At 38.9% G+C, this 26,203-nt stretch overlaps 1 protein-coding gene across 9 annotated transcripts in view; it reads right to left on the bottom strand.

The window, feature by feature from the left end:
* The window catches only part of WDR7 (WD repeat domain 7), a 372,036-nt gene that overhangs the window by 259,444 nt on the left and 86,389 nt on the right, over positions 1 to 26,203 (bottom strand). For all 9 annotated transcript variants that reach the window (XM_060029121.1, XM_060029112.1, XM_060029113.1 and 6 more), the window contains 2 exons: positions 3,965 to 4,734; positions 2,561 to 2,649 (listed from right to left, as the gene is read on the bottom strand). In XM_060029121.1, the coding sequence (XP_059885104.1) occupies positions 2,561 to 2,649; positions 3,965 to 4,734 (859 nt within the window). The remainder of the gene's footprint in view (positions 1 to 2,560; positions 2,650 to 3,964; positions 4,735 to 26,203) is intronic.

Below are 26,203 nucleotides of genomic sequence, written 5' to 3'. Positions count from 1 at the left end.
ATCTAATATCTAGGAATAAATCTAACAAAAGAAATATAAGACCTCTATATAGAAAACTATACAGAGTTATGATAGCTAAATAAGACCTAAATAAATGTAGAGATATATCAAGTTGATGGATTAAATGAGTGAACCCCATTAAGAAAATAATTCTCCCCCAAATGATCTACAAATTCAATAAAATCAAAGTTAAAATCACAATAGGCCTTTGTGATAATAATAAAACAGTTCTAAAGTTTATACTGAAATTCAAAAGGACAAGGATAGTCAAGACATTCTTTAAGAAGAATGGGTGGGAAGACTTGATCTATTAAATATCAAGTCTTATTACAGAGCTACAGTAATTAAGGCACAATGATACACAAACAAATCAAAGTGCTCAAACAGTTCAGAAATAGACTACCATATATAAGGACATTATATTTATGACAAAAATGGCACTGCAAAGCAGTGGGGAAAGAATCCTCTCTTTAATAAATCATGCTGTACCAATTTGGTATATGGAAGTAAAATCAAAACAGGACCCCTGCTTCACATAATACACAAAATTAAGGTCTAGGGAGACTATAGACCTAAATGAGAAAGGTAAAATAAGAAAGCTTCCAAAAGAAAATAAAGAAGAATATCCTCATATCAGAGTAGAAATATCAGGGTAATTTCTTAAATAGGACACAAAAATATTAATCTGGAATGAAAATACTGATATGTCAGATATACTAGCCATACCAAAATGGCTAAAGTGAAAAACATGGAAAATATTAAGTGTTGGCTAGGATATCTTACCAGCTATATATGAGAGGTCTCACTGATCCATATCCCAGCTAACACAACAATTTCCATCTTTTTCCCCTTAGCCAGTTTGATGGATGTATATGTCTCTCACTTAGGAAAACATGTTAACATTATCCACAATTAAAGCTGAAGATAAATATATGCAGAAATTCCACTTTTGGTTACATACACAACAGAAACGCTTCTAATATACACTAAGATTCAAATACGATTCAAATAAGATTCAAAGAATGTTCATAGCAGAATTATTTGTGAAAATGAAACACTGGAAGTAATCCAAGTGTCTATTGACCAAGAAATGGATGAAAAAATTGTGGTCTATTCATTCATCAGAATAGTATACAGCAATAAAATGAACAATGAAAATGAACAAACTATAGTCACGTGCAACAACACTAATAAATCTCACAAAAGTAGCCAAACACAAAAGAATGCATGCTCCATGACTAACTGAACGCATATAAAATTCAAAACACAGGCAAAACTAAACCACAGTGTTTAGGGATTTAAACTTAGGTGGTACAACCATAAAGGAAAGCAAGGAAATGATTTCCTAAAAGTCAAGATAGTAGTTACCTTTGGAAGAGGAAGGTATACTGATTGGGAGGGAACATGTAGGAGGCTTCAGGAGTACTGGCAATGTTCTATTTCTTGTCCAGGGATATAGTTACATGGGTGTTCAGCTTGTAAAAATCACTGAGCTGCATATTTGTTTTGTGCACTTTTCTGTGTGTGTTTCACACATACACAAGTATAAAGTTATCTAATTAAAACTTTTATATATATTCATATAGACTATTATAAAATGAGTATAAAGGCTTGATGAGAAGACAGGAGAATAAGAGAGGTGACCACACGGGGCTGGAAATGAAGGATAGGAGTGGCATAGAGAGTGGGATAGCTTATCTTCCATAATGAGAAGCTACGACACAGTACCTAAAACTAAAAACCAAGTATACCATTTAAGGATATTAAAGTTAGGACAAACAATCAGCTAAGAGAGCAGAGGACTTGTTCTAGGAAAGAGGAAAACTGTAGGCATGAAGTTGGAGGCCAATTGTTCACCAAACAAATTTTGCGGAACTATTCACTGACTCTTTAACACCTTAAGCAAATTTTTTGAAAAAAGAACATCCTACAATGTCACCATTTACAAGCACAACCTTCAACTTAGCCTAAAGGAAAGCTCTCTAAGCAGAAGTGACTCCCCCCGAACTCTCTTGTCAAGTCCTAAAATGAGTGTAAAAGAAAATAAAGGAAGAAAAACTCAATCTTTCTTCTATCCCCTAACAAAACAAAAGCTATGAACAAAAAGTTAAAGTATATAATGACTAAATAAAAAGAAACTATTTCCACTGTGGATTACAATGCATGAACTACTGGCAAACGACACAAGAATAGCTATAGTATGGAAATATGAATTTAAACATTTCTAAATGTAGTTTAAAAAATAGACATAACTTATAGACTCAAGATACACACATTAAGGCACTAGTGTTGTCAAGTTAAGGTGCCCCTAATGCATAAAAATTAGGCCAAAGACAGTACAATAAAATTACGTGAAATACGCTCATTTATCAATTTCTAAATAAATCTGATTTATTTTTAACTAACATCTTAATTATCCATATTTACATCTGGAATATAACAACTTTTCTCTATTTAACAATCTGAGACAAACAAAATGTTATGATTATACATTAGCTATGCCTCCTCAGTTTCTAGAGCTGAAATGTCATGTCAATTACTTAATAAGATTTAATTTTACCTTGTTTAATCTGTCCTTGCACAATATTACTGGAAGTTGGAGGAGAACCCCTTGCCTTAGAAAGGTCTGGGGTGCCTGGTCTAGGTGGCCTTTAAAAAGAAGAAGAAAATACATGTATATATACATATTCATAGTTTCATAATTCCAGAGCCATTTAAAATATTAAGCTTTCTAGTTCCAAATGAATTGCAAAAGAAACACATAACAGAACATTTTCAATCTGCTGTTCCAAAAAGATAGGGGTTTTTTGTTTTGTACCTATTAACATTTTCTGTTTCAGATTTTAATACAGAAAATTAAATGATTAACAAATAGCAAGTAAAAATTTTACATCTACAGTTTATGCTTTAAACTAGTTTAAGAAATATTTATGAACACTTTAATCTACTACCACTGACAGATAAATATCATAATTAACCCTTCATTCTTCAGTATTAGCATGCTGATATTTCAGCCCACCCCACATCATTGGTCCAAATGAACTTATGGAACAATATACTGAGTTTCAAAAAATTCAGCCCTACAATCTGAAAAAGGTAATAAGGCATTAAGAAATCTTCCACTCCACCGGCAGACTGTCCCCTTTTGAATTCCGGCCCTACCACTTTACTACTTGAGTGACCCTGGGCAAGTTACTTCACCTCTCTGTGTCTCAGCTCTATCATCTGTAGCAAAAGGATAATAAAAGTACCTACCTTATAGGGGTAAGGGCATTAAGGAGGTAACATCTGTAAAGTGCTTACAACAGAGCCAGACACTAGGTAAGTGCTACTTTAGTACGTTAGATTTTAAAAAATCCTAAATGTGGTCGGCTCTCAATAAAGTATAATAAAACCAGAGTTTAAAAAGTTGTCTTCATGACTTCTGGAAAATGAGAAATAGCAACTCAGGTTAACTATGTAGAAATATTACAAGAATACTCTCCTGCACTTTAAAAAGTTGTTTCCTCTTTTCCCAGAGAAATTCTGACTATACTTCTCACAAAATGCTGAAGCCAGCCACCGAACACTTACCATTCATCACCATGGGTCACACATTTTAACCAAATATACAATTTGAATTAAATGTTAGTGCAAACTGTAAATAGATACAATCTAAGATTATATTTACTGAAGAGCTAGTCTATAATTTGTTAAAGCTAAACTCTGACCTACTCCCTCATTCTAAGTTTTTTTTAAATAGCTACTAAATATGTCTGAGTATAGATAAAACTGTACAATTTGATAATATTTTGTCATGCATGTTGTATTTAAAATTTAAAGGGGAAACACTGAGATGACACAAAAATGCCAAGGTGTGTAGAGCGCCCCACCCCCCAAAAAAAGGTAGTAAGAAGTGACAAAAATAAAACAGGTTTCTTTTTTTTTGAAACATAAGAATAAAATCAAACTATCATGGTCACACCTGGTAGGGCCCTTCTTCATATGATCACCAATAAAAGTTGCATTGGTCATACTCATTAAGGTATTTGCCAAAGATATGATAGACAGGAGATGCTGTGTGGTGACGGCCCGGGACACTCCGTAAGTTCCCTTTCCTACTCCCTCCGTCGCCAGCAGCTTTCTTCCTACTTCTGCTTTCCCATGTGATAGTTTACAAGCAGCCTGATTATAACCAGGAAGCATCAGTGACATATGACCCCCTCTCGATAAGAGGCCGAACGATACTGTGCAGTGGGGTTTCAGCATTCCAAGGCGATCAAGACAGACTTCATCCAGAACATCATTCAAACCCCAGGCATGAAGGCAGGACATGAACAATTTTGCTGTGTCCATAGTCAGATTATATTCTAACAGGGTCAGCGGCTTAGATTTGCTGGCCCGATATTCGGGATCACCTTCTTCCCGCCTCTGTCTCATTATCTCCTCATCCTCCTCTTCATCATCAAGGAGATGTTCCTTTATGTTCTCTTTGATAGTTTCTTTCACTTGTTGGAAGAGAACTGCTGCTCGTTTTCCAGTTAGAAAAGAGCCCCCTTTGTCTGAACCGCCAGATGCTTTTTGCAGATTCTCTGGGGAAATAAGCGCAGTATTCGGCCTAGAGGCTTCTTCAGTCAGGAGCTGAATAATCAACGCTTCCACATCAAAGAAAAGCACATGTATGTCCGGGTCTGTTAGGTTTGTCTTTATTGCTTGAACCATCAGGGAGTTATGAGAATATTTAGGTAAATTTCCCTGCAACAAATATTTTTAAAAGATGGCTATAATTCAAAGTATTTAATTTCATGCATTCATTAATGAACAATAAATAATCAAAGGGATTTAAATGCTTATTAAGCTGTCTTTTTAGGTATCTATATCATTAAAAGTGACACACTAACTCTGCCAATCAGCAGCATATAAAAGATATGAACTTAAACAATTAGAAGAACTTTACGCTGAAACAATTATAAGACTGTCAATTAATCTTTTAAAAAAAAGAAAATGAAAGTTAATTATTGAAGCAGGGAGTCTTTTTACTCATAGAACAGATTAAAAATTGTTTCAATAACTTATATGCAAATTCTATCTCTGGGAATGTAATACTACTTGTTCCACCTGAAAGAATAATGCATTCATCACAGCTACTCATCCTTTTAAGTTGCTGCACCATCAAATTCCTCCTTTTTTACTTTACCTTCAATCTCTCCCTCTCCATAAATTCTTTTCCCTCCATAGAGAACATGTTCAAGTCTACTTAGAGTCTTTAAAAGTGTTATCCTTTGACCATGTTCCTTCTTCTATTTCTTTCCCAGTCTACTGCCCCTTTTAGCCACATTTAAGGAAAGTAGTAGACTAATCCAGTGGAAACTTTTCAGTCCCTCTCCTCGTTAATCTCTTTGCAGTATCTCTGACCATATCCATAATCTCTGACATTGCTGATTTTGCTAAGAGAGACAGAAAGAGAGAGAAAGTATAAAAAGAGCTTCCCAGAGAACACCTTCTTAATGAGCCTTCTAGTTCTGACCACCCTTCTCAGTCAGCTGCCCTGAAAACTCATTCTTTCTCCCATATTAGAACTATCCCCTATATGCAGGTGGCTCCCTAATCTCCATCACCAGCCAGACCAGCTCCTGAAAGAGTTTCAATCCTACAATTCCCACTGCTTGTATCTGGATGTCCCATAGAACCTTGTACTTAATCTGTCCTAATCTCCACCCTCCCACTAAACCTGCTGCATCTCCCAAATCATTGGTTGAGAATCATTCTTCTAATCTATCCCCACCATCACCATCACTATGTTCAGACCCTTATCTCCTCTCCTCTAAACAGACGTCACTGCCCCTGGTCTCTCCTTACTCCCATCCAGCCTTCACAGGCCACAAGATTGCTTTCTGAAGAACAAATCTAATTATGTCACTCTTCTGCCAAACACTGCCATTATCATGGGTTATTAAGAGAAATGGAAAATACAAAATTAAAACTAAATCAAAGTATAGGTGACTAGATCTCAAGATGAGAAAGGACTTGCCAAACACACTTAAATTTAAAATTCACTACTATAAAAAGTTAAGGCAAGTAAGAAATAGGAAGAAAAATGTGCCAGAAATAGGACTAATGAAGTTATAATCTATATAAAAAATAGTAATACCAAAAGAAAAGGGAAAAATACCATAAAGGTCAAGGGCAATTCACAGTAAAAGAGACAAATAGTCAAGGAATATAAGGGAAAACCTACTCAAATGAATTGTCGAGGAAATAACAATAACCACAAGATACCACTTATAAAATTAGCAAACAGTAAACACACAAAAAATACTTAGCCAGGAGTACGATGAAAGTCAGACCCACACACTGCAGGCATGAATTTAAATAGAGCCTTTTGGAAGAGCAATTTGGCAAAATACAGCATGAGCCCTTAAGATTGTTTGATCCAGTACATTTATTTCTAGAACCCTATCCTAAATAGTCAGAAATACAAAGACGTTCAGTGAAACACTGTCCATTATTTTAGATTGAAAACAACCTAAATAATCCAACAATAAAGAAATAAATAAGCATAACCATGTAATAAATATTGTAATCACTATAAATCATGCTTCCTGGGCACATTTAACCACATGGCAAAATGCCCATGTTCCAATTTTAAGTGAGATAAGATTACATATGTGCACATACGTACACACACACACACACACACACACACACACACACACACACACTATACAACAGAGTATAATTCTGATTTCATTTATTTAATGCCCAAGTATGCATCTGAGCACAGTGACAAACACTGGAAAGAAATACATGAAAATGTTCATAGCAACCACTTTTTGTGATGGAGTCATATCAGATTTACATTTTCTTCATATTTCCATATATTTCTTAAATTGTATATAATCAATATGTATTATTTTCATAATTAGAAAATAATGCTCTAGGATAAAATACAAAATCCTTCAGCACAACATTCAAGGCCCATTACAATTTGATACCAGATATTTTCCAGCTATAACAAACAGGCTCTAGCACCATAACCACACTCCCTCACCCATTAATCCCTTTATTTATTTCTTTACCCAAAATATTCTTCTTTGCTCTACTCCAATCCCTTCTCTTCCATCAAGACCCTAATTCTCCCGGGAAAGTTAGCCCACGATGAACCCAGTTCCCATAACATTTTCTGTACTATGTATCACAAACCTGTAAGCCTTGGCTATATTTATATAATTAGTTCTTTTATGTATTTACATTTTCCTGTACTCTACAGGAACTATACCTTACTCATCTTGTGTAACCCCATGCGTATCAGAGTACCTGGCAGAATGAACAAAGAACATAAAAACCTTCATAAAATTATTTTAAGTGGCTAATCAACTCTTCACTCGTAAAATTACACTAAGTCCCTTTAAATGGTCTATCTTCTGTCTCAGTCCTCCTCCCATGTGACTATGTTCCTTTCCAGCTTAAGAGGCTTCAACAGCATTTTATAACCCAAGGATAAAATCTTTGCAAAGACTTCTTTGCAAAGCACAAAAGAGCCTCCAAAATAGACTGCTGCCGACTCCCCCAATTCCATGTCTAACCACAACCCGGCAACTTCTACTGAAACCAAATTAAACCACTTGTGCCTTCCAGAACCATGCAGTTGCAGACATTTGTACCTTTGCATTTCTTATGCCAGGATCATGCTCCTTTCTCATTCTCACTGCTGCCACTCAAGTCATACTTCTATTCAAACTTCAAGAAGTATCTCAAGTGGCTGCTCTTTCAAAAATTATTTCCAGAATTACCACTAATTCTGCTTCCTTTGTACAAACCTCTGCTCTGAATTGAATAAATGGTGTTTAAAGGAAGGTAGAAAATAAATATTATTTCCATACTATAGCTTAAGAACCTAAGGTGCATAAGCAGTACAGATCAATTTACACTACACAAAATATGAAGTAAAAAAAAAAATCAAGACTTTCTGAATTTCATTCCTCTGTTTAACTCATTCATTCCACATTTACCTATGTTTGTGCAAGGCACTAAGGATACAAAGATAAATAAGACGATTTTCTAGTCATGCAACTCAAAACTAATGAATAATGAAATTACTATGTAGGATGAATGGTGCTACAAATAAAGGGCAGTTGGAAGGTACAATAAGAAACACAACAAAAAGGGACTTCCCTGGTAGCTCAGTGGTTAAGAATCTGCCTGCCAATGCAGGGGACACAGGCTCAAGCCCTGGTCTGGGAAGATCCCGCATGCCACGGAGCAACTAAGCCCATGTGCCACAACTACTGAGCCTGCATGCCACAACTACTGAAGCCCACACACCTAGAGCCTGTGCTCTGCAACAAGAGAAGCCACCGCAATGAAAAGCCTGCACACCACAACAAAGAGTAGCCCTTGCTCACCGCAACAAGAGAAAGCCTGTACACGGCAACGAAGACTTGATGCAGCCAAAAAACAAAAAGAAACACAACAGAGAAAGAGAAAGTACCAGCTCCACCTTGGGTGATCAGGGAGAACCTCACCAAAGGGATAACTCGAGGTATGAAAGGGCAGAAAGATAGCAGGATGTGAAAAAGGATAAAGGCAGGAAACATCACGGGATGGGTGTTGATGTTGATGACCAAGACAAAGAATGCGAGGCATGGTTCACTGAGAGCACAGATGTCCACACTAAGGCTTTTGAACTTTCTCTTGCAAGCTTAGGAGCCATTAAAACAGTGCTTCTCTCAGAACACCAGGGATGCTTGTTAAAGTATGGGTTCCTGGGCCTGATATCAGACCTGAATCAATGTCTCTTGGAATGGATCAGAATCTGCCTAATGAAACCCTAGATGGCTTTATACAGTAAAGTATGAGAGCTCCTATCTAACGGCTTTAATAAGGGGAGTAACATGATCAAATTTAATTTTATAACTATTTATCCACCAGCAATGTTGGCTGAAAAGAAGCAAGATCAGGATTATGAATATAAACCTGGAGGAAGCAGAAGCCATCCAGATGAGGGAAGATAAAAGTATGCAATAGTACTGAAAATGTAGATGGGATGGGTTGAAGGACGCATACGCTAATGTTTTATTTCTCACACCACCATGCTTAGTATTTCCTTTTTCAAACACTAAATGTGTAATGTCAAACACTATGTTTAGAAGATGGCAGTGTGGGAATACGCCAAGTTAGCATCTCTCCACAACTAGGGCGCCTGCCGGCCGCTGGTGGAGAACTCTGACACCCAAGGAGGTGGGAGGAACCCCCAAGTGAACTGGTAGGAAATGGGGGACTGAATGGGGAGGAGAAGGAGAGACCAGACAGGATTGGTGCCCCTGAGGCTGGGGAAATCAGGAGAGGCAGGAGGGAGGGGCCCTCAGGAGGAGTAGGAGAGGAGCGGAGGGTGTTTGCGCCATACACCTAGGCAGAGGGAGCCTGCTGAGCTCCCAGGCTGGTCCCCTGCCCTCCAAGGCCCCACCCAGGCCGCGTGGGTCCTTTGGGGCACAGGAGGCAGGCAAGAGAGATCAGCAGAGGCAGGGAGAGGGGCCCTCCCGGAGGAGTGGGAGAGGACTGGAGGGCATTTGCCCTGCCCACTCCAGCCCAGGAGACCTAGTGTTCTCCCAGGTGAGGTCCTCCCACGCCCCGAGACCAGGGATGGGGGGCACACCTGGGCCCCTTCTGTTCCTTGAGCCTAAGCCCCACCCCCAACAGCCCCCAGGGTCTTTTCCAGCCCTGTGGCTCCGGAGCATAGGCCCCGCCCACCACCAAACCTCACCCTTGCTTACGCCCCGCCCTCCACAGCCAAGGTGTCCCCCCCCACCCCCCGCCCACCCCGCCTTTTTTTTTTTTTTTTTGCGGTACGCGGGCCTCTCACTGTTGTGGCCTCTCCCGTTGCGGAGCACAGGCTCCGGATGCGCAGGCTCAGCAGCCACGGCTCACGGGCCCAGCCGTTCCGCGGAATGTGGGATCTTCCTGGACCAGGGCACGAACCCGTGTCCCCTGCATCGGCAGGCAGACTCTCAACCACTGCGCCAGCAAGGAAGCCCTCCCCCCTTGTTTTTAAAAAACTTTTTTTTTCCTTTTTTTTTTCAGTTCCCTCCTCTCTTTTACTATTGTGGCACCAACATACCTTCTGGTTGTTGATTCGTATACATTTTTATTTTTATATTCTTTCTAACGTATCTGTTAGTTTCGTAGACTAATTTTATTTTTTACTTTGTTATTGTTCTTTTTTTTTTTCTTTTTGCCACCCCACATGGCTTGCGGGATCTTGGTTCACCACCTGAGGGTCAGGCCAAAGCTCCTGCGGTGGGAGCTCCAAGTCCGAACCACTGGACTAACAGAGAACCTCAGACCACAGGGAATATTCAGTGGAGTCAGGTCTCACGGAGGTCATCATCTCAGCACCAAGACCCAGCTCTACCCAACAGCCTACAAACTCCAGTGTTGGAAACCTCAGGCCAAACAACGAGTAAGACAGGAACACAATCCCACTCAGTAAAAAAAATTAAAAAAACAATGAGATGGCAAAAAAATACATCACAGATGAAGGAGCAAGGTAAAAACCTACAAGACCAAATAAATGAAGAGGAAATAGGCAATCTACCTGAAAAAGAATTCAGAGTAATGACAGTAAAAACGATCCAGAATCTCAGAAATAGAGTGGAGGCAGGGACTGAGAAAATACAAGAAATGTTTAACAAAGATCTAGAAGAACTAAAGAACAAACAAACAGAGATGAACAACACAATAACTGAAAGGAAAACTACACTAGAAGGAATCAATAACAGAATAACTGAGGCAGAAGAACGGATAAGTGAGCTGGAAGACAGAATGGTAGAAATAACTGCCAAGGAGCAGAATAAAGAAAAAAGAATGAAAAGAATTGAAGACAATCTCAGAGACCTGTGGGACAACAGTAAACACACCAACATTCGAATTATAGGGGTCCCAGAAGAAGAAGAGAAAACGAAAGGGACTGAGAAAATATTTGAAGAGATTATAGTGGAAAACTTCCCTAACATGGGGAAGGAAAAAGTCACCCAAGTCCAGGAAGCACAGAGAGTCCTATACAGGATAAACCCTAGGAAAAACACACCAAGACACATATTAATCAAACTAACAAAAATTAAATTCAAAGAAAAAATATTAAAAGTAGCAAGGGAAAAACAAAAAATAACATACAAAGGAATCCCCATAAGGTTATCAGCTTATTTTTCAGCAGAAACTCTGCAGACCAGAAGGGAGTGGCAGGATATACTTAAAGCAATGAAAGAGAAAAACCTACAACCAAGATTACTCTACCCAGCAAGGATCTCATTCAGATTTCATGGAAAAATCAAAAGCTTTCCAGACAAGCAAAAGCTAAGAGAATTCAGCACCATCAAACCAGCTTTACAACAAATGCTAAAGAAATTTCTCTAGGCAGGAAACACAAGAGAAGAAAAAGACCCACAAAAGCAAACCCAAAACAATTAAGAAAATGGTAATAGGAACATACATATTGATAATAACCTTGAATGTAAATGGATTAAATACCCCAACCAAAAGACACAGACTGGCTCAATGGATACAAAAACAAGACCCATATATGTGCTGTCTACAAGAGACCCACTTCAGACCTAAGGACACATACAGACTGAAAGTGAAGGGCTGGAACAAGATATTCCATGCAAATGGAAATCAAAAGAAAGCTGGAGTAGCAATATTCATATCAGATAAAATAGACTTTAAAATAAAGACTGTTACAAGAGATAAGGAGGGACACTACATATAGTGTTCAAAGGATCAATCCAAGAAGAAGATATAACAATTATAAATGTTTATGCACCCAACACAGGAGCACCTCAATACATAAAGCAAATGCTAACAACCATGAAAGGAGAAATCGACAGTAACACAATAATAGAAGGGGACTTTAACACCCCACTTTCACCAATGGACAGATCATCCAAAATGAAAATAAATAAGGAAACACAAGCTTTACATGACACAATAGACCAGATAGATTTAATTGATATTTATAGAACATTCCACCCCAAAGTGGCAGAATACACTTTCTTTTCAAGTGCACACAGACCATTCTCCAGGATAGATCACATCTTGGGTCACAAATCAAGTCTTGGAAAATTTAAGAAAACTGAAATCACATCAAACATCTTTTCTGACCACAACACTATTAGATTGGAAATCAATTACAGAAAAAAAAACTGTAAAAAACACAAATATACATGGAGTGTAAACAGTGAGCTACTAAATAACCAAGAGATCACTGAAGGAATTAAAAAATACATAGAAACAAATGACAACAAAAACACGATGACCCCAAACCTATGGGACACAGCAAAAGCAGTTCTAAGAGGGAAGTTTATAGCAATTCAATCTCACCTCAAGAAACAAGAAAAATCTCAAATAAATAATCTAATCCTACACTTAAAACAACCTGAGAAAGAAAAACAACGAAAACCCAAAATCAGTAGAAGGAAAGAAATCATAGAGATTAGAGCAGAAATAAATGAGACAGAAACGAAGAAAACAATAGCAAAGATCAATAAAAGTAAAAGCTGGTTCTTTGAGAATATAAGCAAAATTGATAAACGCTTAGCCAGACTCATCAAGAAAAAAAGGGAGAGGACGCAAATCAATAAAATTAGAAATGAAAAAGGAGAAAATCACCACTAACACTGAAGAAATACAAAGGTTTATAAGAGACTACTACAAACAACATTATGCCAATAAAATGGACAACCATGAAGAAATGGACAAATTTTTGGACAGGTTCAATTTTTCCAAGACTAAACCAGGAAAAATTAGAAAATATAAACAGACCTATCACAAGTAATGAAATTGAAATCATAATTGAAAAACTTCCAACAAACGAAAGTCCAGGACCAGATGGCTTCACAGGGGAATTCTATCAAACATAGAGAAGAGCTAACACCCATCCTTCTCAAACTCTTCCAAAAAACTGCAGAGGGAGAAACATTCCCAAATTCATTCTGTGAAGTCACCATCACCCTAATACCAAAACTAGAAAAAGATATCACACAAAAAAGAAAATTATAGACCAATATCACTGATGAACATAGATGCAAAAATCCTGAACAAAATACTAGTAAACAGAATCAAACAGCACATTAAAATGATCATACACCATGATCAAGTGGGATTTAACCTAGGGATGCAAGGATTCTTCAATATACACAAATCAATCAATGTGATATATCACATTAACAAATTAAGGAAAAAAACCATATGATCATCTCAATAGATGCAGAAAAAGCTTTTGACAAAATTCAACATCCATTTACAATAAAAACTCTCCAGAAAATGGGCACAGAGAGAACCTACCTCAACAAAATAAAGGCTATATATGACAAACCCACAGCAAACATCATACTCAATGGTGAAAAACTGAAACCATTTCCACTAAGATCAGGAACAAGACAAGGATGTCTACTCTCGCCACTCTTATTCAACATAGTTTAGGAAGTCCTAGCCATGGCAATCAGAGAAGAAAAAGAAATAAAAGGAATACAAATTGGAAAAGAAGAAGTAAAACTGTCACTGTTTGCAGATGACATGATACTATACATAGAAAGTCCTAAAGATGCTACCAGAAAACTACTAGAACGAATCAATGAATTTGATAAGGTTGCAGGATACAAAATTAATGCACAGAAATCTCTGGCATTCCTATACACTAACAATGAAATATCAGAAAGAGAAATTAAGGAAACAATCCCATTTACCATCACAACAAAAAAGAATAAAATACCTAGGAATAAACCTACCTAAGGAGGCGACAGACGTGTACTCAGAAAACTATAAAACACTGATGAAAGAAATCAAAAATGACATAAACAGATGTAGAAATATACAATGTTTTTGGATTGGAAGAATCAATATTGTGAAAATGACTATACCACCCAAAGCAATCTACAGATTCAATGAAATCCCGATCAAACTACCAATGGCATTCTTCACAGAATTAGAACAAAAAATTTTACAATTTATATGGAAACACAAAAGACCCTGAATAGTCAAAGCAATCTTGAGAAAGAAAAACGGAGCTGGAAGAATCAGGCTCCCTGACTTCAAACTATACTACAAAGCTACAATAATCAAGACAGTATGGTACTGGCACAGAAACAGAAATATAGCTCAATGGTAGAGGATAGAATGCCCAGAGATAAACCCATGCACATATGGGTACTTAATTTATGACAAAGGAGGCAAGAATGGAGAAAAGACAGCCATACAATGGAGAAAAGACAGCCGCTTCAATAAGTGGTGCTGGGAAAACTGGACAGCTACATGTAAAAGAATTAAATTAGAAGATTGCATAACACCATACACAAAAATAAACTCAAAATGGATTAAAGACTTAAATGTAAGACCAGACACTATAACACTCTTAGAGGAAAACATAGGAAAAACACTCTTTGACATAAACCACAGCAAGATCTTTTTTGACCCACCTGCTAGAGTAATGGAAATAAAAACAAATATTAAAAAATGGAACTTAATTAAACTTAAAAGGTTTTGCACAGCAAAAGAAACCATTAACAAGACAAAGAGACAACCCTCAGAATGCGAGAAAATATTTGTAAATGAAACAACAGACAAAGGATTAATCTCCAAAGTAAACAAACAGCTCATGGAGCTCAATATCAAAAAAACAAACAATCCAGTTTAAAAATGGGCAGAAGGGGGGCTTCCCTGGTGGTGCAGTGGTTGAGGGTCTGCCTGCCGATGCAGGGGACGCGGGTTTGTGCCCCAGTCCCGGAGGGTCCCGCATGCCGCGGAGCGGCTGGGCCCATGAGCCATGGCCGCTGAGCCATGGCCACTGAGCCTGCGCATCCGGAGCCTGTGCTCCGCGACGGGAGAGGCCCCAATAGTGAGAGGCCCGTGTACCGCAAAAAATAAATAAATAAATAAATAAATAAAACTGGGCAGAAAACCTAAATAGACATTTCACAAGGAGGGCATTCAGATGGCCAAGAGGCACATGAAAAGATGCTCAACATCACTGATTATTAGAGAAATGCAAATCAAAACTACAATGAGGTATCACCTCACACAGGTCAGAATGGCCATTACCAAAAAAGCTAGAAACAATAAATGCTGGAAAGTGTGTGATGAAAAGGGAACCCTCCTGCACTGTTGGTGGCAATATAAATTGATACAACCACTATGGAAAACAGTATGGAGGTTCCTTAAAAAACTAAAAATAGAACTACCATGTGACCCAGCAATCCTACTACTGGGCATATACCCTGAGAAAACTATAATTGAGAAAGAGACATGCACCACAATGTTCATTGCAGCACTATTTACAATAGCCAGGACATGGAACCAACCTAAACGTCCACCAACAGATGAATGGATAAAGAAGATGTGGCACTTGTATACAATGGAATACTACTCAGCCATAAAAAGAAACGAAATTGAGTTATTTGTAGTGAGGTGGATGGACCTAGAGTCTATCATACAGAGTGAAGTAAGACAGAAAGAGAAAAACAAATACCATATGTTAACGCATATATATGGAATCTAAAAGAAAAAAAAAGTACTGATGAACCTAGCTGCAGGGCAGAAATAAAGATGTAGACATAGAGAATGGACTTGAGGACATGGCATGGGAGGGAGGGAAGCTGGGGTGAAGTGAGAGTAGCATCGATGTATATACACTACCAAATGTAAAATAGATAGCTAGTGGGAAGCAGCTGCATAGCACAGGGAGATCAGGTCGGTGCTTTGCGATGACCTAGAGGGGTGGTATAGGGAGGATGGGAGGTAGGCTCAAGAGGGAGGGGATATGGGGACATATGTATGCATGTGGCTGATTCACTTTGTTGTACAACAGAAACTAACATAGTATTGTGAAGCAACTGGACTCCAATAAAGATTTATTAAAACAAAAAACACTATGCTTAATGCTTTGTACCTGCCGACACTAACTGGACTGAATGATACATTAAATTATATATTTATAATAAATACATTGTATCTAATATACTACTAATATAAAAATTATTACTAACAATGATAGCTGCCACATACTAATCTGTTGCTATGACCTAGGTACTATGCTAGGCATTAGGATTGGTTATGTCACAGCAAAGGGTAAAATATTAGGTAGACAGACATGACACTTGGTCTGAGGGAATAATAACAACATTAGGTAAACACAGTGCTTTAGTAAATACTGTCTTTCCAGAAAAAATCTACAAAATTTTTTTAGGAGAAAAAGAAACCATTACTACCAAAGAGTAAAAAAAATTAGACATGTTTGATAAGGAAATTATTGAAGCAGCAAGAGTAGCTTGAAGAAAAAAAGGCCAGAGTGAGGACACAAGGTTGGCTTTTAAGCTCCCTCCTCTGACGTCAACCACAGTGTGCCCCTTTCAGCACCCCGGGATCACCCCAGGTGTCCGCCTCTTTCTGGGAGGTGTGCCAGCAGACAGCCTGTGTGCTCAGACAACTGAAAGGTTATCTAGCGTCTGGTACCACGGTATCTGGGTGTGACTGTGTGCAACTCCTCTTATCAGCCTCTTGGTCCTACTGATTGTGTCACTGGGGCAAAAAATGTATCTAATAGCAATCCACAGCCAGAAAAGAGAGGTGAAAAAGAAAGAAAGAAGGAATACAACAATGAAAGCAGATGAGAAGAGAACAGAGGGAGACTGAAGGAAAGGAGAGAAAATGTCTCATCTCCACGTCCTGTAGGTCAACTATAATTTCTAGCTAACTCCTGCATATGACCTGTAATGCCTGACAATGGATTTTACTGACTTCACAATAATAAAGTCTCATTAGCACAAAATATAGATATCCAGCAAAGTTGTGAGGGTAACATTTTAGCTACATACATGAAGATGACAGAGTTGATCACTGATATGTGTGGTATCTAGTATGTTACACTAAGATTAGCTAATGGAAAATGAACAGAAACATTTACCAAACTCCAAGGGTCTCTTGGCTTAACCATAAGATATACACATCTAGAGCAAACTAACTCATTCAATCATCTTATATTCCTAACAACTTCAAGGACAGGCCATCTGATCCTGGAAATTCTTTAACAGGAATGTTAGTATATTTGCTCTGCCACCTTTATTAAAGAACATCTGAAATGTGTGCTCACAAACTCATGTTTGCATTATCACGGAGAAAGATTCAATTCAATTCAATAAATATTTGTGAAGTACCCATTTTATGCAATATGCTTGGGAGAAAATAAAGCCTCTGTACTTAAGGCTATAACTTAAAAACTTACTTGAAAAAGGCCAGCAGAAAAGCTAAATCATAACGTATATACAAATGAAATGGTCTCAAATTTGCTAGTAAAACTCAATGGTAAATGTAAAACACATATACATACACTTTAGAAGCTAATAAGACAGATATATTTGACATTTTCATTGCAAGTACTAAGCCTATTCTAACCTTATGTTTTCTGTGTAGAAGAAAACACAGATTTAGCCATTTCAGATACTAAATAAGGAACCTGACTTAAAATATTACAGAAATGCAAAAAGAGGAAAAAATTATTGGATTGCTTGCTCATCACTGAAAGTGAACCTGTGACAATCACAGAAAGAGTAGCAGGTAAAATTGTGTCTCAAGTGAAAACCCAAGCAAAGTGACAGAACCATGATCATGAGACTAGTCCTTGAATTCAAGCACGGGTATTTTTCAGCACACGCACACACATGCGCAGCATAGGCAGAAGCCTCCAGCAACAATAACGAACAAAACAAAGCGATATCATACAATCTGCAGAGGAGAAAAGGTTGCTATAGCTTTGCTATAGCATTTATTGTTATTAAATATTTGAATATATGCTAGGTTAAGTCATGTCTGCTGAAACACCTGATAGCTTTGTCCCCTAAAACCAGTGTTACAATAATATTTTAGCCTTATTTCACCTTATCCAATGACTAAGAGATATTTAAAACATAGGCAATAATTTTACTCTTGCACCATTCACTTCAATGGTCCCAACTTAAAAGCTTACTTATTTCTGAATTGTTTTTTAATGCCATAGTTTCGGGGACTATTTTTAAGGTTACCTGGTAAAATACTTTATTATTTTTCCTTAAAGAGCCTTGAGACCAACCTATAATTATACCAAACAGTTCAGATCTCTACCTAAAGTTGATTTATGAAGTGAGCATTAAATATCGGCTGATTTTGATGCTAAAGTGTAAAGAAGAAAAGTGGATGATTTTTTAAAAATCTGAATCCGCTCTGAAACCAGAGATCAAGGATACTAATAATAAGACTAGGAAATGTTACATATCTAACACACACACACACACACACACACACACACACACACACATTTCTATAAATATCAATACTGAGTTCTAAAATAGAATACAAGAAAAAATATGTATTGAAAAATATTAAATAATATTTTATAAAATAATTAGGTAGATATCATTTATAATGCATGTTCTAAATAATTTTTAATTTCCTAAGTACAGTGTAAAGAACTAGTTTATTACCTACAAATATAGTGGTAAGAAAAATAATTTTACTCTTGATTATGGATAGGATATTTTATTGAATAAGAACTTCTGAAATTCTGACGCATAATGTTAAATTTCAACAAATAAAAACACACTGATGTCTTAATGTACTTCTAAAACATTCTAAAATTAGCTAAGGGGAAAAATCCCATCATCTGCTATAAAAAAAAAAAGTATGGTTTTAATGTTAATGATTTTAAGTATTAGGAAAAAGGAAGGAAGGGAGGGAATAAGGAAGAGAAGGAGGCAGGGGAGAGTGGAGAGGGAAACACAAAAAGTGTAACTATCAAGAAAATGTCTAAGACTGAAATGGATATTTGGTGCCCTCTGCTGCCACACTGCTGTTACTGAATACTAATGGTTAGGAAAATACAGCGAGATGAGCTCTCTCAGAGAATCCATTTTTAAGATGGAATTAGACAATATACTTATTCTAAATATTTGATTTTGGATAGAAAAGGATTTTATGATTAGGTATGAATTACAATATGCTCATTAGATTTGACGTTATTTCACTTCCTGTCATGTGTTTTCATTAACAAGTACATTAATAAGCATAAACCAAAGAGAGATAGTTTAGCTATTGAGAGGTTGTAAGGTTTTATACTGTACTGCAATTTATTTCATATGACATAAATGAAATGTAAATTACTCAAAAGTTAATTATAAGTGTTAAATATAAACACTTTTTGTATTTCTTTTTCTTTTTTTTCTTTTTGGCCACACTGTGCAGCTGGTGGGATCATAGTTCCCTGGGACTAAGGAATATTCACACTCAAGCAGATCCTAGCTTGTTTCTAACCCTCTTCTCCCACCACTGCTGGCCTTGGCACACGCTGCACTATCTCGCTATGCCCACACACCATCCCCACCCACATCTGCACGTGGTGTTGTCTTTGCCTGGGATGTTCTTGCCCACTTTTCTTCCTGATTCGAGCCTCTACACAAATGGCTCTTCGGAAGAGCCTTCCCAACAACTCTGCAGGTCAGCTCGTCTTCCTAGGTCTCTGTCACACTCAGCTCATACAGTCCAGTCGAGCGCTCACCACAGTGAACCACACGCTTGTCCCCCACATCAGAGCAGGAACTCCTCAGTGCCACAGTCTGGTGGGTGTGGGTGTGATTAGTGCACTCTCCAACTGCTCTCACGCATGGCACGGTTTATCGTACGCACTCAGTATGTGCTGAATGAATGCAGCCAATCAATCAATCAGGAGTATTAAACAAGTGTGTGCTGAATACCTATTGAGATAAATGTTTTCAAACATGTTGCTCATTTAACTTCATTACAACCTTATTACACCCCTTCCCCACCTTAAAGTTAAAAACAAATGGAAGCTCAGAGGTCAGTCAGTCACACAGGTCTCATAGTTCGTCAATGGTTAAGTTATGGGAGGAAGCCCAGGTCCTCCTGTATCTGCCTGACGTTTGATTCTAGACATCAAGAGGTTCTCAGCGTTCGTTCTGTAGAGACTCTAGAGATGGAGGGGTGGGGGTGAGGGAAAAAGTGAGTCCACCCGACATTAATCAACCTTCGAACACTGCTTCGTTCACAGTAGTTCAGTGAACACTCTGTGCTGGGCACTGGAAGCACAAGGAGGAATATCAAATGGTCCTTGGAGGAGCTCTTAGTCTGATATAAAGCAGTGGATCTCAGCCAGGGGTGATGTTTTCCCCCCAGCCCCAAAGGACATTTGGCCACGTCTGCAGACATCATTGTTAGTCACAATTAGGAGAGGGTGCTAATGGCCAGTGGGTAGAGGCCAGGGATGCTGAGAAACATGTTACAGTGCACAGGGCAGCCCCCAGAGCAAAGAATTATCCAGCACAAAATGTCAGTAGTGCTAAAGTCAAGAAACCCTGATACAGAGAAATAGCCACGTAAACAAGTATATGTCCTTGCTTCCATATACTGGTGCAAGACAATAAGTACCAGGATGCAGACATAAGCCAAGTGCCAGAGAATCTGAGAAGATTCAACTGACTCTGCTAAACTTAGCAGCATTACCTGAAAAAATTCGGGACCTTTGTGGAGATAATGGGCATAGAACTGAGGCTCCTGAGATGAGTGGGAGTTAGCTAGGTGACGGGCTCAGAGGGCACGGGGCATGGAACAAGGCCACTCCAGACACAACAAATAGTAAGTACAGCTGACCCTTGAAAAACTCGGAGGTTACATGCATCGACCCATCCGTGCAGTCAAAACTGCGTGTAATTTATAGTCGGCCCTCCAACACCTGCAGTTCCTCCATGTCCACAAATACAACCAACGCAGGATTGTGTTGTACTGTGGTGTTTACGACTGAAAAGAAATCCACATATAAGTGGACCCACACAGTTCAAACCCGTGTTGTTCAAGGGTCAACTGTATATACTACATTTACTGAAATACAGGTGAAAAAGACTGGGAACCAATTTACATTAGACTGTAAAAAACTAAAATCCTGATTTATGATGATGAATCCCCTCCTTTTGTCTCTTTTTTCTACCTCTTCCTTTATACCCATCCACTCCCCTGAGAAAATGTAAGTTTCACCAAGGCTAATTGCTGCTAGGTGATTGTTATTGAGGTGTGACTGTGATTAAGAAAAACAGGTATCTTTACACAAACTAAGAAGAGAGACATGTGTGGAAGGCAACGGAAAGATCTCTGAATATACAGGCACACCTCAGAGACACTGTGGGTTCGGTTCCAGACCACCATAATAAAGCGAATAAGATCACAATAAAGTGAGTCACATGAATTTCTTGGTTTCCCGGTGCATATACAACTTATGTTTACACTATTCTGTAGTCTATTAACTGTGCAATAGCGTGTCTAAAAAATGCACCTACCTTAATTAAAAATACTTTATTGCTAAAAGATTGTTAACCATCATCTGAGCCCTCAGGAAGTCGAAATCTTTTTGCTGGTGGAGGGTCTCCTCAACATCGGTGGCTGCTGACTTTATCAAGGTGACGGCTGCTGAAGGCTGGGGCAGCTGGGGCAATCTCTTAAAATAAGACAACAGTGCAGTCTGCTGCATCGAATGACTCTTCCTTCCATTAACGATCCCTCTGGAGCAGGTATGCTGTTTAATAGTATTGTACCCACAGAACTTCTTTCAAAATTGGAGTCAATCCTCTCAAACCCTGCTGCTGCTGTATCAACTAAGTGTATGTCCTAGTCGAAATCGTTTGTTGTCATTTCAACAATCTTCAAAGCATCTTCACCAGCAGATTTCCTATGAAGAAACCACTCCTTCCTCATCTGTTGAAGTTCTATCATGAGGTTGCAGCAATTCAGTCATATCTTCAGGCTACACTTCTAATTCTAGTTCTCTTGCTATTTCCACCACATCTATAGTTACTTCCTCCACTGAAGTCTTGAACCTCTCAAAGTCATCCAGGAGGGTTGGAATTAACTTATTCCAAATTCCTATTAATGCTGATATTCCGACCTCTTCCCATGAATCACAAACGTCCTATGGCATCTAGAATGGTGAAACCTTTTCAATTTACTCTGCCCAGATCCATCAGAGGAATCACCATCCGTGACGGCTATATCCTCACAAAATGTATTTCTTAAATAATAAGACTTAAAAGTCGAAATTACCCCTTGACCCGTGGGCTGCACAATGGATGTTGTGTTAGCAGGCATGAAAACAACATGAATCTCACTGTCCACCTCCATCAGAGCTCCTAGGTAACCACCAGGTGCACTGTCAACGAGCAGCCATATTTTGAAAGGAATGATTTTTTTCTGAGCAACATGACTTAATGGCGGGCTTAAAATATTCAGTAAACCTTGTTGTAGACAGATGTGCTTTGTTGTTCCATTTACAGAGCACAGGCAGAGTAGATTTAGCCTATTTCTTAAGGGCACTAGGGTTTTCAGAATGGTATATGAGCTCTGGCTTCAGCTTCAAGTCACCAGCTGCACCAGCCCCGATCAAGAGAATCAGCCTGTCCTTTGGCACTTCGTTTTTTTTTAAAACACATGCCTGTAATCACTTTTATTTATTTACTTATTTATTTTTGGCTGTGTTGGGTCTTCCGCTGCTGCACGCGGGCTTTCTCGAGTTGCGGTGAGCGGGGGCTACTCTTCTTTGCGGTGCACGGGCTTCTCACTGTAGTGGCTTCTCTTGTTGCAGAGCACGGGCTCTAGAGCGCAGGCTCAGTAGTTGTGGCACGTGGGCTCAGTAGTTGTGGCGCACGGGCTTAGTTGCTCCACGGCATGTGGGATCTTCCTGGACCAGGGCTTGAACCCATGTTCCCTGCATTGGCAGGCAGATTCTTAACCACGGCGCCACCAGGGAAGTCCTCCTCTGGCACTTTGAAGCCAAGGTACTAAGTTCTCCTCTCCAGCTATGAAAGTCCTAGATGACGTCTTCTTCCAAAAGAAGGCTGTTTCATGAGTTGGAAGTCTGTCGTTTAGTGTAGCCACCTTTGCAAATGATCTGGAGAACCTTCTGCAGCGTCTACATCAGTACTTGCACTTTTATTTTATGGAGATGGCTTCTTTCCTTAAATCTCAGTTTGAGGAAATGAAGTTGTCCTTCTCCACGTCAAAGCCAAGTGCCTTCCCTCTGCCACCCTGTCACCCGCTGTGGAGCCCAGCTTCATCAGCTGTCTCCTCCCCACCTTGATCATGAACCTGCCTCTCTCCACTGGCTCTTTACCCTTGATCCACAGACACTCTAACCTGTCTTCAAGACTGGATTTCCCTCTGGCTACTCTCCTTCTACTTCCCTTATCATACCAACTTTTCAAAAGTATTTCACACTGGCTCCTTCTATTTTCACACCTCCCATTCACTCCTTAACCCACCACAGTCAAGCTGCTGCCCCCCACATCGTGGGGAGACAGTTCTGAAAAAGGATACTGATGATCTCACTGACACACGTTTCAATCCTTCTAACATTCAGCTCTTGCGTTTGACACAATTGATCGCTCCACCCTTCTTGAAACACCCGATTCCCTGTTTGCAAGTCAGCACATCCTCCTGGGTCTCCTCACACCACGTCCTCTCCGCATCGTTTCCTCTCCCTCTCCTTCAGGTGGTATCCCGAGAGTCTATCTCAGACCACTGGCTATCTCTGAAGGATCTTGTCTGCTTCCATGGTTTTAAATGCCAGGTGTACGCCGGAGATTCCTCAGTTTGTATACCCATCACCACAAGCCTCCCTCAAGTCCCCCCTCCATTGTATGCAAAGCAACTCATCGTCACCCACACAAAACCTGTCCCTACAATCAACCTCACACTGGAGAGAGCCACTTCTAGTCAGTCATCCAATCAGAAAGCCTGTGAGTCAGCCTCCCTTACCGCCTCTACCTAATGAATCATTAGGTCCTGCCAAATATGGCTCACAAACAATTCTTCAATTGAAACTCTCCTCTACATTTCCTCATATCTGTTATACATACCGGCTTCCAGATAAAATTCTTTTTGAGGGAAGAATTCTAATGCTAATTTTTTACGTTTGAAAAGCCACTGAGAATGCTTTAGCGCCGTCACATGGTACGCATAGACCGGCCTCACCTCCCGCCTCTGCCTGTCTCTCCTCAGCTGACCCTCCAGCCCTACAGAGCACACATGGCACTCCCCAGCTCCCTCCCTGCATCTGCCACCCGCTACTCCCAGAACACACTGCAAGCCACCTCCACCCGCCACCTGACTATATTCCACTCATCTTCAATGTCTCCTCCTCCAAGAGTCCAGTCCTGATCACCTCACACTAGGCCAGGTTTCTGCAATACTTTCTGCATTTCCTCAGTCATCTCACTGACTTCACTGCATTGTATTTATCTGTTGATATCTCCTGAGGGTAAATATCATGTCTTATTCATTTGGACTCTCAAGGGCCTAACACAGCACCTAAGCGCCAATAAATGTTTACTGAACTAGACTGATTCAATTATTTTCTAACAGAGGCTATAAAAGTCAGGAAGTATGAAAATCTTTTATATGGTCCAATAAAGAGCAGATTTTTCAAGCACATTAGAAGAAATTATTTCTTACCAGGAGTACTAACATATTAATTTTTAGTCACAAATCTTTACACTTCTATCAAATTACTTCAAAATACCTTTAGGTTCCCAAATAAGAGTTAGATATAAAGTACCACACACAAGGGCTAGAAAGTTCTGGCTGCCGAGGTCATAGGGTTTGATCTAGCTAGTGTTCCTATCCTCTCAGCAGTCTGCCATTGGATTTATTATGTGAGATAGTGAAATGATGGGGAAATGATGGTGAAGGAAATTTCTCCTTTGCTGTTTCTCACATTCCAAGGAAAAACAAAACTGTTCAGAATTTAAAACCATCACAGAACAAGATGGCTTTTTCTTGGTTCAGAATAGTATGATGAATTATATTTAATATGAACTATGAATTCCATTTATAAATCCGTTGAACACCTATTGTGCGCAAGGCACAGAGCCAATAAGGCACTAGCCACGGGGCTGGTTAAGTTTCAGGAAGGCAAGTTCCCTTGTATGTGTCATTATTCGATGGTGTTATACAATGATCACCATAAATCCAGTTGTTTCTAATTCAAGAATCCTTAAAAAGGAAAGAGAGCTAAATAAAAACCCTGTAGTCACCAAAAAATTTAGTAAATATGAACTAAATATGTAGTTAGTTTTGAGAGTTTAGTTTCATTCCTTAATGGAATAAGTTGTATTATATTCACAGTAACCTAACACTCATTTCCCCCAAACTGGAGAAAAAGTTGGTAGAAAATCAACCTGAGTTGGAAATCTTCAAAGCATTCATCCCAAACTCTATGAAATATCCGTGCCTGGTGAGTGCACACACGCGTGCACACACACACACACACCAAGGAGCACGTGTACTTACAAACTACATACACTGTACTTTCCTGTGCGTGTGAGAGTACTGTGAAAGTGAGGCAAATATGAAGAAAGAAAAACAGAATTAGGACATAAATACATTAGAGGAATGTGAACCATTTTTACAGAGATGAGGATGAATGATTAATTTAATATAATGAATAGCCTGTGGAAGGGAGGAAAAGATGGAGAAAGAGAGGAAAAGAGGGAGGAGGCGGAGAGGCAGGCCAACAGGACTTCATGGACTGCTCTGTGTTTGCTTGTGTCTGTGATAACAGCAACTAATGCAATAATGTACATCCAAAAATTAACCCTATTACTTGCCCTACATACCTGTGCCTCCTTCATTACTTTAAATCTTTTAATTTTACATTTGTGGTTCCAAAAAACTTTTCTTAAGCTCATTCCTTAAGGAATCTCTTTACCAAAGCTTCATGTTAAATTCTAAAATTTTCATTCTAGAACTTTTAAGTTCCAAATGACAAACAACAGAGAGGGAAGTATTGGCAAAACAAAGTCACTGACTGCTCATTGTAGACCTTAAAAGTCAGTCTCACTAACCACCATGTGATGAGATTGCAGCAGCACAGGAGGAGAAGTTCAATCCAGGCTGATGGACTCAGGGCAACTGTCACCCGCCAAGAGGTTAAGGATCTTCTTGCATAAATAAAGTACGCTTCCTTTCAATTCAAACCCACACTGGTATCTTACCAGTGTAATCCAGAAAAACGACAGATATTTACAAACACGCTTCATCTAGGGCAAATGAAGCATGTTTGTAAACATGCTTACTTGTAAGTAAGATTTTTAAATGAATGATTTTTAAATGAATGTTTAATATTTCTCCTTAACTAATTCATTTCACT

This window comes from Delphinus delphis, chromosome 13 (genome assembly GCF_949987515.2).
Source record: "Delphinus delphis chromosome 13, mDelDel1.2, whole genome shotgun sequence".
In the NCBI taxonomy this organism is placed as follows: Eukaryota; Metazoa; Chordata; class Mammalia; order Artiodactyla; family Delphinidae; genus Delphinus; species Delphinus delphis.
This window is presented reverse-complemented; position numbering and strand designations above follow the sequence as displayed.